Source organism: Lissotriton vulgaris, chromosome 4_1 (assembly GCF_964263255.1).
Source record: "Lissotriton vulgaris chromosome 4_1, aLisVul1.2, whole genome shotgun sequence".
Taxonomy (NCBI): domain Eukaryota; kingdom Metazoa; phylum Chordata; class Amphibia; order Caudata; family Salamandridae; genus Lissotriton; species Lissotriton vulgaris.
Window position 1 is genome coordinate 601,953,432 of NC_141691.1, and position 17,781 is coordinate 601,971,212.

At 42.6% G+C, this 17,781-nt stretch overlaps 1 protein-coding gene across 1 annotated transcript in view; it reads right to left on the bottom strand.

Annotated features, from left to right (window-relative positions):
* Nucleotides 1–8,250: 8,250 nt before the first annotated feature.
* The window catches only part of MATCAP2 (microtubule associated tyrosine carboxypeptidase 2), a 358,052-nt gene continuing 348,521 nt past the window's right edge, over nucleotides 8,251–17,781 (bottom strand). Inside the window, exon 7 of the mRNA XM_086964828.1 lies at nucleotides 8,251–8,762. Within this exon, the coding sequence (XP_086820954.1) occupies nucleotides 8,601–8,762 (162 nt within the window). The 3' untranslated portion in view covers nucleotides 8,251–8,600. The remainder of the gene's footprint in view (nucleotides 8,763–17,781) is intronic.

Genomic DNA, 17,781 nt, shown 5'->3' on the forward strand with positions numbered 1-17,781 from the left:
CCCATTCGCCAAAGACTCTTAGTAATTTGTCCTGATTGAGCTCCCACTCGTGGCAGGTCGATTTCTGTCTGCTGAGAGTGTCCACTTTGATGTTCTGATCTCCTGGAAGATGCACCACCTTTAGAGATACTCCGTGTTCTACAGCCCATTCCTATATTTTTTGTGCTTCCCGCGATTGGGAGAGTGACCTTGTGCCCTCCCTGTTTGTTGAGATAGTGCATCGCGGTTGTGTTGTCTGTTCTCACTAACACAGACCTTCCCTGAATTCTTGGTAGGAAAGCCAGCAGCACTAAGCCCCTACTGTTCTTGGCTCCAACAAGTTGATTTGAAGTTGTTGTTCCTGCAATTTCCATCGACCGCTGACCTGCAGATCCTGAAGGGATGCCTCCCATCCTTCCAAAGATGCGTCAGTGGTAATTACCAATGGAGCTGGTTCGGTAAGGAAGGAAAAACTCACCGAGATGTTTCTTCTTTGGCTCCACCATGTTACTGCCTGCAGCAAAGCTGGTGTGACTTTCACTTTGTCCTCGAAGGCTCCCTTTGCCTGGTGCCATTGTAGATCTAGCTCCTCCTGCAATAAACGCATTTTTAGTCGGCAAAGAGGAATGAGAGGTATGCACAAGGACATCGTCCCTAGGAGTGATTTGTATTTCCGTACTGAAAGACACTTTTTTCTCTTAAACTCCTTGGCCAGAGTTACCAGTCCCAGTTGCCTCTCTGTGGAGGGAAATGCTTTGTTCTTTAAGGTGTCCAGAATTGCCCCTAGGAATGTGATCTTTCTTAAAGGCTGAAGGGATGATTTTTCCATATTCAAAGTCAACCCCAGTTCGGCAAACAACTGTATGCATACCATAGTTGAAGTCTGAGCTGAAGCTTCCGATGGTGCTTTTATCAACCAATTGTCCAGGTATGGGAATACATAGGGGCAGATTTATGTTAACTGGCGCATCCCGAGGGATGCGGTGGGTTAACGTGCGCCACAGCTACGCCACCCATGGTGCGCCGCATTTATAATGCGGCGCACCATGGTGCAAAAACGGCACATATGCGTGACGCATCTGTGCCGGAAATGTGGGGAATTGCTGGAGTTGCGTCGCAAGCGCGACGCAGCTCCAGCAAGGCTCGGGGGTGCCCCATCTACACACTGCTGCATCAAGACCTACGCCTGCTTCATGCAGGCGCAGGGTTTTGACGCAGCATTGGCCTGAAAGGGACTGAGTGAAACCTCATAGATTTCACTCAGCCACTTTCAGGAGGCGTTCCTGCGCAGGAACGCCCCCCCTGCGCAGGAACGCCTCCTTATGGTGCAGGGCTTTACAACGTGACGCATCTCCTAGATGCGTCACGTTGTAAATAGGGCGCATTGTTTGCGCCGCAGTTGCGTCAAATAAAGTGACTCAATTGCGGCGCAAGGGCATCATAAATATGCCCCTTGGTGTTTTCGCTTTCTGAGAAAGGCTGCCACTGGCGCTTAGCAGTTCGTAAAAATTCTAGGGGCAGACTTGAGGCCAAATGGCAGCACTTTGAACTGGTAATGGTCTCCGGCCACTGTAAATCGAAGATATTTTCTGTTGGAAGGATGAATGGGAATATGAAAATATGCATCTTGCAAGTCTAGGGTGGTCATATGATCCCCTGGGTTTAAGAGCAGTAGAATGTCTTGGAGGGTCACCATCTGGAATGACTTTTTTTTGAGGTAAGTATTCAAAGATCTTAGGTCTAAAATTGGACGCCATTGGAGAGCATTCTTCCAGACCAGGAAGAAACAGGAATAAAATCCCTTCTCCTTCTGGGAGATCGGCACCGGTTCTATTGCTTCCTTTTGGAGCATTGTACGAATCTCCCGGCGCATTTGAGATAAATGTTTGATCTCTCGACCTGTAGGTGGAGTGCAAGGGGGAAATTGAAGAAATTCTAGAGTATGTCCGAATTGTATGATGTTGAGGACCCATTTGTCCCTAGTTAGTGGCTGCCAATGATGTAGATGGGAAGTCACTCTTCCACCCAGGGGAACTTGTGGAGGGGAAGGAATACATGAAGCCAGATACCGGAGGTTGACATTGTCTTCTATTATTATCTTTTCCTTGACGACCTCCTCGTCCTCTAGGAGCAGACTTAGTATAGCTCCCTGACTGTCTCTGCCCTTACTGTTGACGGTATTGTTGTGATGATGATGAATAAGAGGGGTATCTTTCCTGTTGGTAGCCGACTCTATAGGATGGTTGGCCTTTTCCTCAGGCACCTCGAAAGGGCACCTTACGATATTGTAATGTACCAAGGGCCTTCGCCGTATCTGTATCCTTCTTGATACCCTGAAGGGCCTCATCTACTTGCCTTCCAAACAAATCTTCCCCATCAAATGGGAGATCTAGAATCTTGTTTTGGACCTCCGGTCTAAAGGCAGTAGCTCTTAACCTACCTTGGGGGTCGTAGGACTGCCGCACCCCCAGGTAGCGAAAGGCTGTGGTCGCCATGTCCATCGCACAGTCGATGACTTCAGCCGAAGTCCTCTCTCCTTCCTGAAGAACTTTTTTCGCTTCTTGCCTGCTGTTCTCCAGAATGAGGTCGATGTATGAAGTCACATCACACCACATCTGTCTGTCATATCTGCCCAGAATAGCAAGGGCATTCGCTGCTCTAACGAGGAGAGCCGACATAGAGGAAAACCTCTTTCACACATTATCTCAACATCTCCCCTCCCTGTCAGGAGGTGCCGATATAGGCGCCGATGGATTCTTAGATTTTTGTTGCGCCGCCTGGGAAATTACCGAATACGGTTTAGGATTGCCCAGTAAACACGCTGGTGCGTCCGAAGGGTCTTATATTTCTTTTCCAGTCTAGCGAGCACAGGAGTAACTGTCGCCGGTGTTTTCATCACCTTCAATCCTTCTTCCCACACATAGATGACAATTGGTATAGATCGAACCAACCTTTGGTATGGCTCTTTAAAATCATAGAGGAAGCATTCAGTCTGTGTCAGAGCCATTGGAAGCTGGAATCTCTTTGCGGCTCTTTCCATTAAATTATGGAATCCACCGATATCCACCGGTGGGGTATCAGCAGGTACTGGTGTGGGCGATGCTGGAGATGGGATCAGGTAGTCATCCAATTCCTTGTTGGGATCCGTTATTTCTCTCTCTTCCTGGTCATAATGGTCCGTGGTAGCCAGATCCTGGTGGTGCTGAACCTGAGGTGTTGGAGGCATAATTTCCTGTAGTGACTCTCTGCTTCTGACTGGAGTAGCATGGATAGTGGGTGTGAAAAAAGATTTCCTGAGAGGCTATTGTCGGCGGAAATCTCTTTTTATAGTCTGTCAGCATAAACTGCACATGAAGGTTCATCAGTTGGGGAAAACATTAAAACAAATGTAACTGATGTAATTTTGTAACTTGTAACTCGCTGATCCTCACGAAAAGAGCTCTAATACCTCTGGGTTTAGCCAGCGCTATATAAAACTCTGGAAATAAATAAATCATCATGGAGGATGGCATAGCAACCATTTCCTCTAGGTACCTTTGTCGATAGTGTTGCTGCGAGGGGTTCTGGTACTCTCCATATCCCTTTTTGTAATCATCCTCCTGGCATTTTACATGTAGTTATGATGGACTACTGGCATAACCAAAGTATCCGTCATCCTCCTCCTCTTCTGAATCTTCCTCCTCGAGTAGATGTGATGGAACCAGAGGAGTAATTTTGCCTGGGGAGGTGACCTCCTGCGTAATCCCCTTCCTATGGACACTCAGCTGTTTTTCTGGAAAATCTCTTGTCGACGAGCCCGTCGTCGAGATCGCGGTCGACACTACTGTTCATTTCTTGAGACAACTCTGGTACCTCGGGCAGCCTTTTGCTCGCTCTTCTGAATGCTGTCTCACTCCTTTGGCATGTCTGAGAGTTGTGGTGTGGCTCAATGAGGTCCTAAGTATATTTGACCTGGTGGAGCTGTTTGAATTCTTTTCTCTTCCTTCATTTCGAAGGTTCTCATTATTTGGTCTTTGAGATGAAGTAGTAGGCAGAAGTAGGGATAGAATGATACTTTTCAGTACCACAAGGAAAGCGGGATAAGAGTGCACAATACCAAAGTTCTGCTCCTTTCCAGGGCATGCAAAATTCTCCTACGGATCAATACCAAACAAGCATTTACAATGCAATGGTCTCGGCATTATTAAAGGTAGATCTATTGGCATTGCTCATGACATTTTTTTCCATTTTTAAAAAAAAAACATAAATAAATGGTATTGTCATTTACAATGCCAATAGGTGAGATTTAGAGAGTAGTAGAGAGTATTTGCGGACACAGAGCCGCACACACACACACAGACAGAGCCGCGCACACACACACAGACAGAGCCACGTACACACAGACAGAGCCACGCACACACACACAGACAGAGCCACGCACACACACAGACAGAGCCACGCACACACAGACAGAGCCATGCACACAGAGACAGAGCCACGCACACACACAGACAGAGACACACACACACAGACAGAGCCACGCACACACACAGACAGAGCCACTCACACACAGGCACAGAAAAACAGGGATGACAAGCAGGGAACAGAGGTACAGAAAAACCTGGGGAACAGAGGAACAGAAAAACCGGGGGAACAGAGGCACAGAAAAACCGGGATGACAAGCAGGGAACAGGAGTAAGAAGCAGACTAGAGAGCTTCATGGAAGAAGTAAGACAAAGGCAGTGGGCACACCAGGAGTAAGATGCAGACTAGAGAGCTCTCTACTAACTGACAGCACAAGGCTGATTATTGCATCTTTTCTGTACTTCATCTGCTTTTCAAGTTTGAAAGCCAGCATACTTTTGTATGATCTTATAGTGACTACCAAACCTAAAATAACGCAAGATTCAGATTAGTCCATGGTATGCATTTAACATCACCTAAGACACTCTGGTCTAAGAAAAACTATACTCAAATGCCACAGAGGCCTGACTGCCAGTCGAGAATCCTTCAATAGTGGCACATGACATTTTCTGAACTTTGGCGTCATTAAAATTGACCTACTCTTTTTTTATTCGAGGACATGCCTTCCGGGAAGGATACACTATTTTGTTCCTTATTAGTCTCAGAAACACAAGAATACCTTACAGGAAAAATAGTATTATCTCAAACTACCATAACTGGAAATGTAAATTTCACATCACCCTGAATGAAAATGGGACAGTGGATATCCGATCTTCAGATTTGCACCTCCTTATCTTCACCCGATTGATACCCTGAAGGCCCTAAAAGCTAACATAATGGCTAGAACAATTGACACTGATACCGTATCTACCATCCTGACTGCTCATGGTGCCACAAGCTCACCTTCCTCCACACCCCCATTTCCCATTTCTCAGCCACACTCATGGAGTGAGACCAGAGGCAATAATGGTAGCATCAAGGGCCAAACCCACAGTCCTCCATGAACCCACATCTACCTTTTGGTGCTGTTTGTGTCAACAAAATTCCGGTCCAATTGCAGTGCACCAAAAAAAGCAGCACGCAAACTTAATCTACACAGATTACTCAACTCTCATAGGAAATAAATATCTTTGGAAACACTTGACTGCTCCCGGGAAACCGGACACATTCGCTCTGCTCTTTACTGCAGCTGTTCTTACTATTTCAGATAACCACATTATTTGATGAGTCATGGACACCAGTTAATGTCATTCAGGAACAATCTATTCAACCTTATGAATCAGTGTACATTAATCTTAAATCAGTATTAAGGGTCGCTATTCTAGCAGTTGTCTTTTAAATTCTCACATTCTAAACTGCCTCTCCTCTCATTCTCTAACTCTTGTTATTTGTTTATCACATTCTTTCTATCCCTCAGCTAACCATTGCCAGCCTATCTGGCACACTCGTTCCTTTTTTGCTCTATCTCTTTCGTCCTCTTTACCCATCTATCCTTGACTTTCGCAAGTTATTTTTTCTCTCTCTCCAACCAGTCACCCCCTCCCTTTCTGTCTCCCCCCTTTGCCCAACCCCTTGTTCTCTTTCCCTCTTTGTCGATATTTGTTATGCATATCATAATCTATAGCACCATCTCCTGTTAAACAAGAGGAATCTGTTATTCTTGGAACCTGCTATACTTGGAAACTTCCCAACAATTCTGGCTGGGCAAGCATTCTGAATGAATATTGATTATCTTTTATTGGCGCGGGGTCTTCAGCAGACACACTTCCCTGTCACAAGAAGACAATCCTCCACCCATGTTAACAGCGACCTTTTGGCTACAGTTAATGCATATCTTTGGAAAGGCGTGATGTAACTTAAAAAAAGCAACTGGTGCATAGTACCTGAAAACAGCGATCTAGTACCACCAAAATAATGATACAATTAGTGCTGTGTTACTATTAACGTACATTCCACGGGTAAACAAACATAAGGGAAGGGACAAAATAAACACTAATGCTCACTTTCTGAGGCAAGTAAAGGGCCTCTTTCCGGTCCCCCATCACTAACCATCACCATACAAGAGTCACTCTGGAAGGTCCTTTTGTATGATGACGGCTGCTCGGGTGTTGAGACATACTGTATCATTCACCTGATGGAGACTTTAACATTAAGGTCGCATTTTTGGCGAGGCTGTAAATTTGGAATAGCACCTTTTCCTGGTGCGTACGACATTTGGGAAAGTCGAGGGCACTTATCCAGCTGAAGTGCAGACTGCAGGAAGCACATGAAGAGCGCCAACAGGAAGGCCTTCATGATAGCTGTTTAATAAATTAGTTCCCATAAATACAGAAATGTATGTTCACAAGACCGGCTTCAAGACTAGTTCCGGCTAAGCCACCTCGGCAGCCACCCGGCTTGTCTCGCTTTTGAAGGTTTATGGGAATCTTTGGGAAGATGTTGCCTCTTGGTGATAAGAAAATATCCTGTCACATGGGGTGTTGCCAAACAACAGGAATTTGCGAGTCAAGCAGTGCTTACGGCGCTGATTTTACAGACGAGGAAACGTTGTCCTCTGAAGTCAGGGACAATCGGGGACGGCGGCAGACAGCTCCGGCCTGCCTTTTGCAGGTCTTTGTTATAGGGCAGCGGGAATAGATACCAGATAGCGTACTTGCTGAGCATGCGCAGTACTTAAAACACGGAAACGGCAAATGACATGAATCCGGCCGGGGTCAAAAGACAATGGACACTTATTGTATCCGCACCAGGATTTTGATGTAAGCCTCGTCCTTTTCAGACTTGGGCTTACAAAAAAACAAGCTGATGGATGCAAGGACCGGACGCGGTCAGGCAGAAATGGCTGCCGGAAAGCTCCGAAGTTTTCGGAATCGGGGGCGTGTTTTTTGGTGAGTGACGGATGACGTCACAGATAGAAAGAACCTAAAAAACACGCCCCCGAATCCGAAAAAGACGGGGCTTAAAGGGAGTGACGCCCCACTCCTCCAATGGCTGGCCAGCATTTACGAGGCCAGCCAATGGAGAAGAGGGGCGGGTTCAAGCCCCCTAACCTAAAAACATTAAATCCTCGGACCGAACTGCGCAAACGCAGCTTACGGTCCTCGACCTAAAAAAGGTCCATAGTCTATAGGGTGGTAAAGGAAATACACAAAGGTAGGTAATGTTTGGAGAGTGCCCAATTGAAAAACTATTTTTTAAAGTTGGAAACATGCTTCTGTGATTTGAATAGATGTCAAATTTGCTGAGAATTCACTAAAAACAGACGAGTTCTCAAGGGTATCTACACAAGAAATGCTGTGTGTGTACTCTGGAGCTAGACTAACCTGCAGATGGTCTACTGGGTGGACAATCCATAGATATCCATTCGGTCAAAATACACATTAATAAATACCACAACCCTTTTAACTTCAACAGAAAGTCTCATCCCTTACATTCTCACAAAACATGTGAGTGTTTAGTCGTTTTCATCAACACAATAAAGGGGGTTTGAAATCAAAACCCAGGATAAGTGCTGTCCATGTAAAAGGCTTCCTTACTCAGCATGAGAGAGTACATATGAAAGTATGAAGTATGTGTGTGTGTGTGTATATATGTATGTATATGTATATGTGTGTATATATATATACATATATATATATATATATATATATATATCTATATATATATATATATATATATATATAGATATATATATATATATATATATATATATTCTGTAAATATGTAAGGGTTCTACTGAGCTACATGTCTACACAGCTAAGCACAGACACTAATCTTGATTATCTCTGAAAATTTCTAGAAACAAATCCCACAAGAGAAAGCCTAGAGAAACAATAAACATTTTGATTTTAATCCCGGATAGAATTCCATTTAAAGTTCATAAACAATACAGAAAACAGAAAACATTCCAAAATACCATATCCATGTGTATGGGATTACAAAATGGAAAAACCCGGGGAGAATAGGATGGAGACCTTTATGGAGCATCTTCTGCTGGAACAGTACTTAACCATTTGCATTGTTAAATCGAATGTAATAACACGATTTAAATAATTTGGGTTGTGCTGGAGAAAATAAATGGGATGAGCTGAGATGTTTTAATACTGAAGCTTTTCAGCCTCTGTTTAAGTCCAATCTCTGGCAGTTGAGCGCGGACAGACCCCACCCCTAGTGTAAACTCAGAAGACAATCTCTTGGAGCTCTGAATCAGTCAGGTCATTAACCTCCATGATCTTCTCCAAATACTGCATGTAACGGGGCCTGTCCTGCAAGAAATGGGGTATCCTCGCATTCGGCACCACCCCGTACTGTTTCAGGCGATCCACGTCCTCAAAGGAAACCTGCAAGAAAGACACAAGTTGCAGAGTGGATCTGGTCTAGACTTTGTTGGTGCTGTGTCAACGAAAAGCTTCTGTTTAGTCAGTCTGTAGATAGTGAAGTTGAATGACAGGCAGGTACATTTTGAGAGGACTACCACAGGGCACTAATAAGTTAACCACAGTGGAGAAACAAGAAACATAATGCTGAGTGGGCAGGTTTGCATCATGGATGGAAACCTAATTTCATAATTGTAAAAAACAGTTTAGGCTCTTAAAATGATAAAGTTTAAACATTTAACCATAATCAGTTTGAAATCATTTGTAATACAGGTGCACATTTTCTTCATTGGGTGTCAAACATTTTATCAATATGCATTCTACTACACGTTAACGGCGGGTACTCACAATCTGAGAATGGCAAAGAGCTAGAATACAGGAGTATGAAAGGTTTGAGCATTTGCACAACAAACTTTCTTCTTGACTGCTAAAATAATTTTCGTTGTGAAGAAAAACCCTTTTCCTAAAAACCCGCGAAATAGTATGGTCATCCCTTCCCTTTCTCATGCTTCCATTTGATCTTGCTTTCGCACAGGAAGTTTGAAAAGTGTTCACATGATGTGAAACTATTTGCACAATGTGTGTCAAAACCCACACTTTTAGGTGTGTTGGTATTTCATGCATTTTGCATCAAACATCAAGCACTTTCACCTCACTCCATCACATCCCACTTTCCCACCGCCACCCATGAATTTGCGTTTGTGGTAATTCTGCGGTTCTAGTGGCATGCCTTTACTACTAAAATATAAATGAAAACACACTCTGATTTTGTGAATCAGCATGAAGTCATCTGTGCTTGCAGCTGACATGGTTATGCACCCAAGTTCAATTTAAATTCGCAAAAAGGTTGTGAATTAGGCCTTGGATGTTATTGTTTTACACAAGTATTTTTAACGACCCACCAAATAAACTGGAAAGGTAACACTATCAATTCGAAATGTGAGTACCCATCATTTTTATGTAAACATTTTCATGACTTTTTTTAATTGCAAGTTACATATTACTACCTTCACTTATCATTTACTTCAATCTCTGCATAAATGTCCATTACTACATAGATATTCCAGCCTTCACACGGGATTGTTGCTTTTTACTAGCTTCTTGCAAACAGAAGTAACAGCACTGTCCTACATACAATTTACTCTACGTATGAACTAGAGTGTGAGTATAGGATAGCTGGATGTATGTTGTTTATGCTTTTTTGTTCCGTTCCATCAAGCAAGTTGGCACAAGTACTTGTGGATAATCTTGTGGACAGTCAACAGATGTTGCATTCCAATTGCATATGTAATTCAGTTTCTTACCAACGGTTATAGCCACCACTGACAAAAAATTTTAGGCACACCGTAACATGAATGGACGGTGTACGTGTGCGTAACCAACTGATACATTGACAAAAAAGCGGGTGGAATACATCGGTACCGGTCGATTTCATCACTTTGCAGAAGGGGCAACCAGTGTAGGCGGATTATCGAGGTTTCAATTAAAAAGAAATGGAAAATGCCGGCTCATCCCCTTGGAGGGGAGAATAATAATTTCTTTTAGTGGATATGGAATACGGCAGGTCTAGAACCTAGTCAGTTAACTTATTGAGTTGGAAGAGGTCCTACAAGATCACAGAAATATATAAGGACTACGCATTATATTTTATATATATTTATCAAGATGGTCACCATTTTTTAAGATATTCAAAAGAAAGCTACAGTGGGACCACTTCAGTATACGAAACAGTATTGATCACGATGGTGGTTGACTATTTTAACAGAATGAGAGCAATTAATCGAGTCTTGAAAAAGGTGGTCTAGACAGGGCTGACACCACCGAAACGTGTCGACGCTTGGAACAGACTAAAGTGGGTGGACATATTGGCTTGGGTGAAAGAATTAGGATATACATGCTAATTGTAATTCGGACAACCGATTGGTCAACAAACAAGAAATAGAAACTGATTGTCGTAGCTTCCCTTTTCTTCTCTCATTTGTCTCTTTTCCATATATGTCCCTCTTTTATCCAGTGTGAGGTTTTATTATGTTAAAATGAATTTGGAATGATATTTTAATGACTCTCTTTTGAATATTAGTGGTTTTCTTTGTGATGATACAACGTAATATAGAATCGAATGAATTGCTGTTGGTCTCTCATGTATAGAATCTGTTTTAAAATTATTGCACTGATTTTATGTTGGTTCATGAATAATATATATTTTTTAAATATAGGCTATTTATATGGTACTGTGAATGCTATCAGGGTTGAGGCTTAAGAACAACTGAGTTTGAGACTGAATGACTGAATGTGGAGATACATATGTTTGGTATGTGATATACCCAAAGGGATTTATGTTTTTGACATTATACTACATACAATTAACTTCACGTATGGACTAGGGTGTGAGTATAGGATAGCTGGATGTATGTTGCTGATTTGTTTTTGTTCCATCAAGCTAGTTGGCACAAGTGCTTGTGGATAATCTTGTGGACAATCAACCAATTTTACATTCCAATTGCATATGTAATTCAGCTTCTTACCACCCGTTATAACCATCACTGACAAAAAATTTGAACAAACTAAGGCAATAAATGTGGATCAGAAAAAAGTTACTCCACCAAATTCTTTAGGTGTGCGAATGCAGCCATATAAGTGACTCCTCTAACTATCCAACACAATTAGGGGGTGAGTGAAAGGAATGATGACAGAGGGTGAGAAGAAGAAGGTATGGGAGAGAGACAAATTTGGTTACGGTGAGGCTTTTAGAGAGAGACTACAATCTGTTACTCATCTTAACACCTTGGCTGCTATGGCTTTTCCCGTTCTGTGCTGGAAAAGCTTGAAAAACATCATTACTTGACGAGCTGAGCACAGCTCCAGTGTGCCTCATGACGAGCTGAGCTCGTCATGAGCATCGAAGGGGTTAAACATCCTCCCAATTCAGGTCCTGTTCTCAACAACCGACGTGCTGGTGAAAGGGGATGTCATATTAACTGAGCTCCAATATGTTAACATGCAGCTTGCAGAATCACGTACAATGATCGTCTTCAAACTGTGGGACGTACCCCCCCCAATTAAGGTCTTGCCGTTCTGCCCACGGAGACAAAAGTACCACAGCAAGACAAAGGGGTCAAGAATCCCACAGCAATAAAACCCTGATGTTGCTTAGTGCTGATTTCAATGACTTTATGAGTCCGCCTCTTTTGAATTAACCCACTTCCCACCCCTCCGTCTCAGTGTTGTGAAATAGGTACCTCAAAATAAGGGGGTGTGGCACTCTTCAGAGAACTGTCTTCAGTCTGGAAGCACTATTTGCAAAGTTTGACCTGGCTGCACTGTATTCTTAGGAGACCAGCTCGATGCAATGGGTAGCTGTCCAAATGCTGCCTTTGCTCAAGCTAGTACCCTGCTGGTGGGCATGGAAGCAGGTGTGAGTGATGTGTGAGTGAAGGTACATGTGAAGTATGCAATCGTCCAGGTGCATCGTGGCACTAGGATTGCAGGAACGTACAATAAGATATTACCAACTTTCACTTACAGAAACCACACTACCATTAACAAATTACATATAACTTTTATATGACTTGTCAAAAACGACATGACTTGAGATATATTGAAGTGAAGGAGGCTGATCATTCCAAAGCAGGGACTTATGGTTGAAGACCCTATCATCTAAAGTTATTTCAACATTCTTGAAAGGAAGAATGGCTGAATTGCTTTATTAGAAACTCACCCCAGCGACTTTGTGAACTAATGGCCTCTGGAAGTCCATTAGATCTGTGGAGGAGTCAGTCTCGCCTGTCTGATTACGCCCAATCACAACTTCTTTCCGTAGGCTCCAAGTAATGGCCAATGGTGTGAAAGGGACTTTGAAAGGACCAGAAATAGTTACCTACTTGTATTCCTGGTTCTGACTCATAGTCACAAATGTTAGAATAGTTAGCTCCGTAGTCGGAGTACGGACACTAGAACACTTAAACAACATACTTATTTGTAAATATTAACAAATTCATAAAAAACTGCAAATTTCATGCTATGGGGCACCTTCCAAAGCCTATCAATGGCCACACTTTCTCTCAGGAATTATCACTATCCTCAAAGTAAACCCTGTTTCAAAACTATATTGCAGCACCTTAGCCTAAAAAATGCTCACTCAACCTATTTAGAATGAAAGGCAAATAGGTTTAAAGTAAACCGAGTTTGAGAAACGCATCCTGTGCCTTTTGTTTTTATAATGACATTTTATTGTCGTCGACAGCAGTACATAAACAATCAGCTAGTAATGATACACAGTATGTGCTCACAAATACAGTCGTGAGAACGTTTTCCATGTTTTATACACCAGATATAGAAAAAGGGGGAAAGGAAAGAAAAAATGGGAAAAACGAACCCTCCCGCGCTGCCCCCCAAACATCCAATCTCCGAAATAGCGAAGACAACTGCAACCAGACCTCAGCAGCAGGTGTCAGTTTATTCCAGAGTATGTCTGATTTTTGCAAATACAGTCAGTTCCTCCAACACCTGGGACAGTCATTGGAAAATGTTCAAAGCTCTCAACCGTGGTGGGCATAGCAAGTTGGGAAGGCCCTTCAAGGTATAGGCTACCACTGGAGCCCATTGGGATTCAAATGCAAAATGCTCATTTTTAATGTTGTGTCAGAGCCTACCATTCCGTTGACAGATCGATGGAGGATCTGGTTTCTTCCACCATAATGATATGCCTAATTTTGCTGCTCCTAGACAGTTCAACATTTTTGCTTTGTCATTAAGCGTCATACATTTAAACTCTGGGTGTACCAGCCCCAGTAAAAAAAGGGCTGGTGTGGAGGGTAATGGGAAGCCTATGATGTCCTGAAGACTTTGGATACTTCATTCCAGAAATGTAGGATAAGTCGGCATTGCCACTAAATATGTTCAAAAGTGCTAATTTGGCCACCACCTTTTCTCCAGCACATCGGGCTAGACCTTAGAAACATTTTATGGAGTTTTGAGGGGTAAAAATGCCAATGATAGAGCAATTTGTAGTGTAAATTATAGAGCAATTTGTAGTGTATCTCTTTAGTTTTGGTAGAGATTGCTAATTTGTGTAGGTCTCATTCCTTAACCATGACTGCTCTGTGTAGTAGTTTGTTGCATTATTCTGGTGAGCCCACTTATGTGTAGGGATACTGTCCCTCAATAAGTTAGATATGAGTACCCTCTGTGTGGATAGCGCGGCCAGCCATTTTTTTGAATGCTGTTTTGTCTTGTGTCGCTGCGTATTTATAAGTCGGGTTCCTTACTCAGTGTCATAATTGCGTGAATCTTTGTCTTTCTGTTTGGGACTCTAGTTTACATTATGAAGAGGGTTTTATGTTGCCCTGGTGGAATACGTCCAAAATGTATCTACAGGTAAAGGCAGATTTCTCCAATGCTGGAGTAAAATCTGGATTTGCGTATACTGGTGTATAAGGGGCTGAATATGTTGCTAGAGATTCTTGTTTATTAACTGAGTCCTAGATCCGGAGGTCGTGTTTAAATATGGATTACAAGGTCTATGAGATTTATGGAGCCAAATCACTTTACATATTAGGCCATGGTAAATAAGTCAGTCTACGTTTTAGACCATTCTTCTATGTTGCGGAGGTGGGAGCATCCTGTGCCCTTAAGAAGGCTTCCAATCCCATAATGCCTTGCACTGGCAGTTGGCGTTCAGTGTCAGTTCTTTTTTTTCGTTTTGTGGGAGTGAAACCTTATAACACCGTGTGTATTTTCTCCCAATTTTTTGACAATTTGCCTGTGAGAAAACGTAATCTTTCACATTTATTTTATAGGTCAAGTTACAGTAAAGTGGTTCGATATTTTTTTGGCTTGTAAACCACATTTTTCCATTTAAGGTGCCTCCTTTAATTGTCAAATATCCTTCATGTGGTAAAAAGGGAGTTGCCAATGCTCATCATTGAGTTTATGTAGTGTATCTACCAGTCTCTGAATCCACTAAGGACTGTGAGTTTTGGCCTAAAATGTCTAAATGGACATTCAAATACTGAGAAGAGGAGTGACAGGAGAGGTTTGGAATCAGTGTAAGTGGAGGATAGGTAGAAGAGTGGAGTTGACAAGTGAGAAGGGGCAATGAAGAATGGAATACACAGAAAATTTGAAAAGAGAGGAGGGGCCAATGCACAAATTCAGGTACACATGCTACTCCCGTACAAGTTCTACTGTGCAAAAATAATGAATTGTGTCCCTAATGCTAGCTTCCTTCACCCATGTACACATACGTTTTTTTGCATTTGCATGTGCATTAGCGTTCATGCACAATTTTGATTGGGTTGTTACCTAACAACTGAAAGTGAGTGATTAGGCGGAACAGGTAATCTGTCACAGGATATACATGCAGCACTGCTTTCGAAAAGCAAACGAGACAGGTTGCTTTTATTACGCTTTGGCTTGACTGCCATCGTGTGGCAAAATGGAGAATTGCAACTTACGCTGTGAGCTAGAGCGGTAACGGCCCAGATAATATGCTCTATGAATTCCAATCGAAGCCCATGTTAGATGTGAACACATCTAACATGGGCTTCAATTGGAATTCATAGAGCATATTATCAAGGCCATTATCACCACTTTATCGGCAGTTTCCTGCCGATAAAAGCGGCGATAGTGTATCGCCTATCCTTGATAATATGCTCCCAGGTTATTACCACAAGGGTCTTTTTTGGTACTTTATCACGCTGTACTTTATCATGCGGGTAGGTAATTTTTTTAATGCGATAAGGGATTTAACCCCTTCACTGCGGCGGCTATTCTGCCGCAGTGCTAAGGGGGCGGGGCGGCCACGCGGCGGGCCCATGCTGGTGACGGAACCGCTCCGCTCAATAGAACGTTCGGCGCAGACGCGGAATCCGCGCCACGCAGGCGTTCCGAGCGGGCCGTGACGGAACCGCTCCGTCATCAGCACAGCGCGACCGCGGCTGATGACGGAGTGGTTCCGTCACCAGCAGGGGAGGGGTTAAAGGTCATGGGATGGGTAAGAGTTCAGGTTGGAAATAGTTAAAGGGATTTTTAGTAACCAGGGTGGATAAAGATACGGGGAAGTAAGAATTTGTACAGCGTTTTCTTTGTAGAGTTAAGGAATGGGTAACGTACAGTATACCAAAGGGATTTCAGGGATAAGAGTCGGATAAGGGTATGTGGTAGCACAGGTTTTAAGAGCTTTTATATGGTTCAGGGATGGGTAAAGGTACAGGGTAGTTTGGGATTTTTAGGATTCAGGGATGGGTAAGGATGTGGAATAATATCGGTTTTGAGGGTTGTTTAAGGGTTTAGAGAATGATAACGTATAAAGCGTATGGAGTAGTAAAGGGTTTCAAGAGTTCAGTGATGGGTAAGGGTACGGAGTAGTAAGGGCTAGATGCAAAAGGGGGAAATAATATGTATGCACATTTATATATATATATTTCTTACTAGCGGTCGCCAGTAGGTAGTTGTAGTTAAGACCATGTTTCCATGGGAAAAGGGTTTTTTGACAATGATGGGGGGAGGAGGGTCTGCACGGACTCCACCCTCAAGCCTCAGGGACCACCACTTCCTTGGGGTCGAATATAAAAAAAAAATGGGGGAGTCATCAGTGATGTCACTGACCATGTCATGGGTGTAATATATGAGGTCATAAACAGTGCATTGCTGGGGCGTAAGTTATAGTTAGCTCAGGTAACTATAACTGCTGAATTTGAATGGTATTGTACGAGTGAAACCTGAGCCTACCTAGAGTGTCCCTGTAATCTTCTGCTTTTTCTATGAGAATATATATATATCTATATATCTATATATATATATATATATATATATATATATATATGAACAATACCCTTTTTCTCTGGTTTCTATTATATATATACTAAATATATATATGGGGAACAACCTTTATAACGCAACTTTTAGCACGCAGTGCTATTACAACGCAGACTTTAAAACGAAAACCATTAAAACGCTTTACACTGGGGGGTGCTCTAGGATAGGGAATAGTTTTAATTTACTATCCAACCCCTTCCCTAGTGTCCACGGGGACTGGTGTTGGAATAGTAAATTAAACTATTCACTATCCAGCACCCCCCAGTGTAATGCGTTGTAATGGAATGCGTTTTAAAACTTGCGTTGTTACAGCATGAGTGGTACAAGCATGTGTTGTAACAACGTACATCTACATATATATATATATATATATATATATATATATATATATATATATATATAGGTTCATGTGACCAAGGCCTCTGGGAGGCCGAAACGTTATGCTGTCCGTTGCAGAATAAAACTTTCACTCACGGAAAATTTAGGTCTCCTGTTCTTTGGCGGCGCATGTGACCAAGGCCTCTGGGAGGCCGAAACGTTATGCTGTCCGTTGCAGAATAAAACTTTCACTCACGGAAAATTTGGGTCTCCTGTTCTTTGGCGGCGCTGCGGTAGGATTGAGACTACGGCGTTGTTTGCAAGAACCTGTGTGTATATATATATATATATATATATATATATATATATATATATATATATATATATATATATATATATATATATATATATATAGGTTCCGGGTCACCCGAACCTAGTGACTTCCTGTTGCAGCTCCCATAGAGGGGAGGGGTTCGACTTGTTACCGCTGAAGTCCTTTGGTAAGTTAAATGAATTCAAATCGTTCCTATTCGCCGCCTTGATTCCAGGCAAGAAACGAAAAAGTCGACCCACAGTTCTAGTACCAATCAAATGTTTATTGTGAAATTCCATTGACCAGCCAGTCCGCCATGAAGCGTTTCGACCCCCACTGGGTCTTGATCACATGACAAATTGCCATGGAGGAGGAGGCTATTTAAAGTACACTCACCACAAAAGATTCAAACATGTGACTTTCATATACATAGAAAGAGACAAAATATTTGACGTGTCCATGTGCAAATACTGCATGTGCAAATAGTACGCAGAGGACAACAATGGGTAATTTATGAATCATACCAATAAGTTA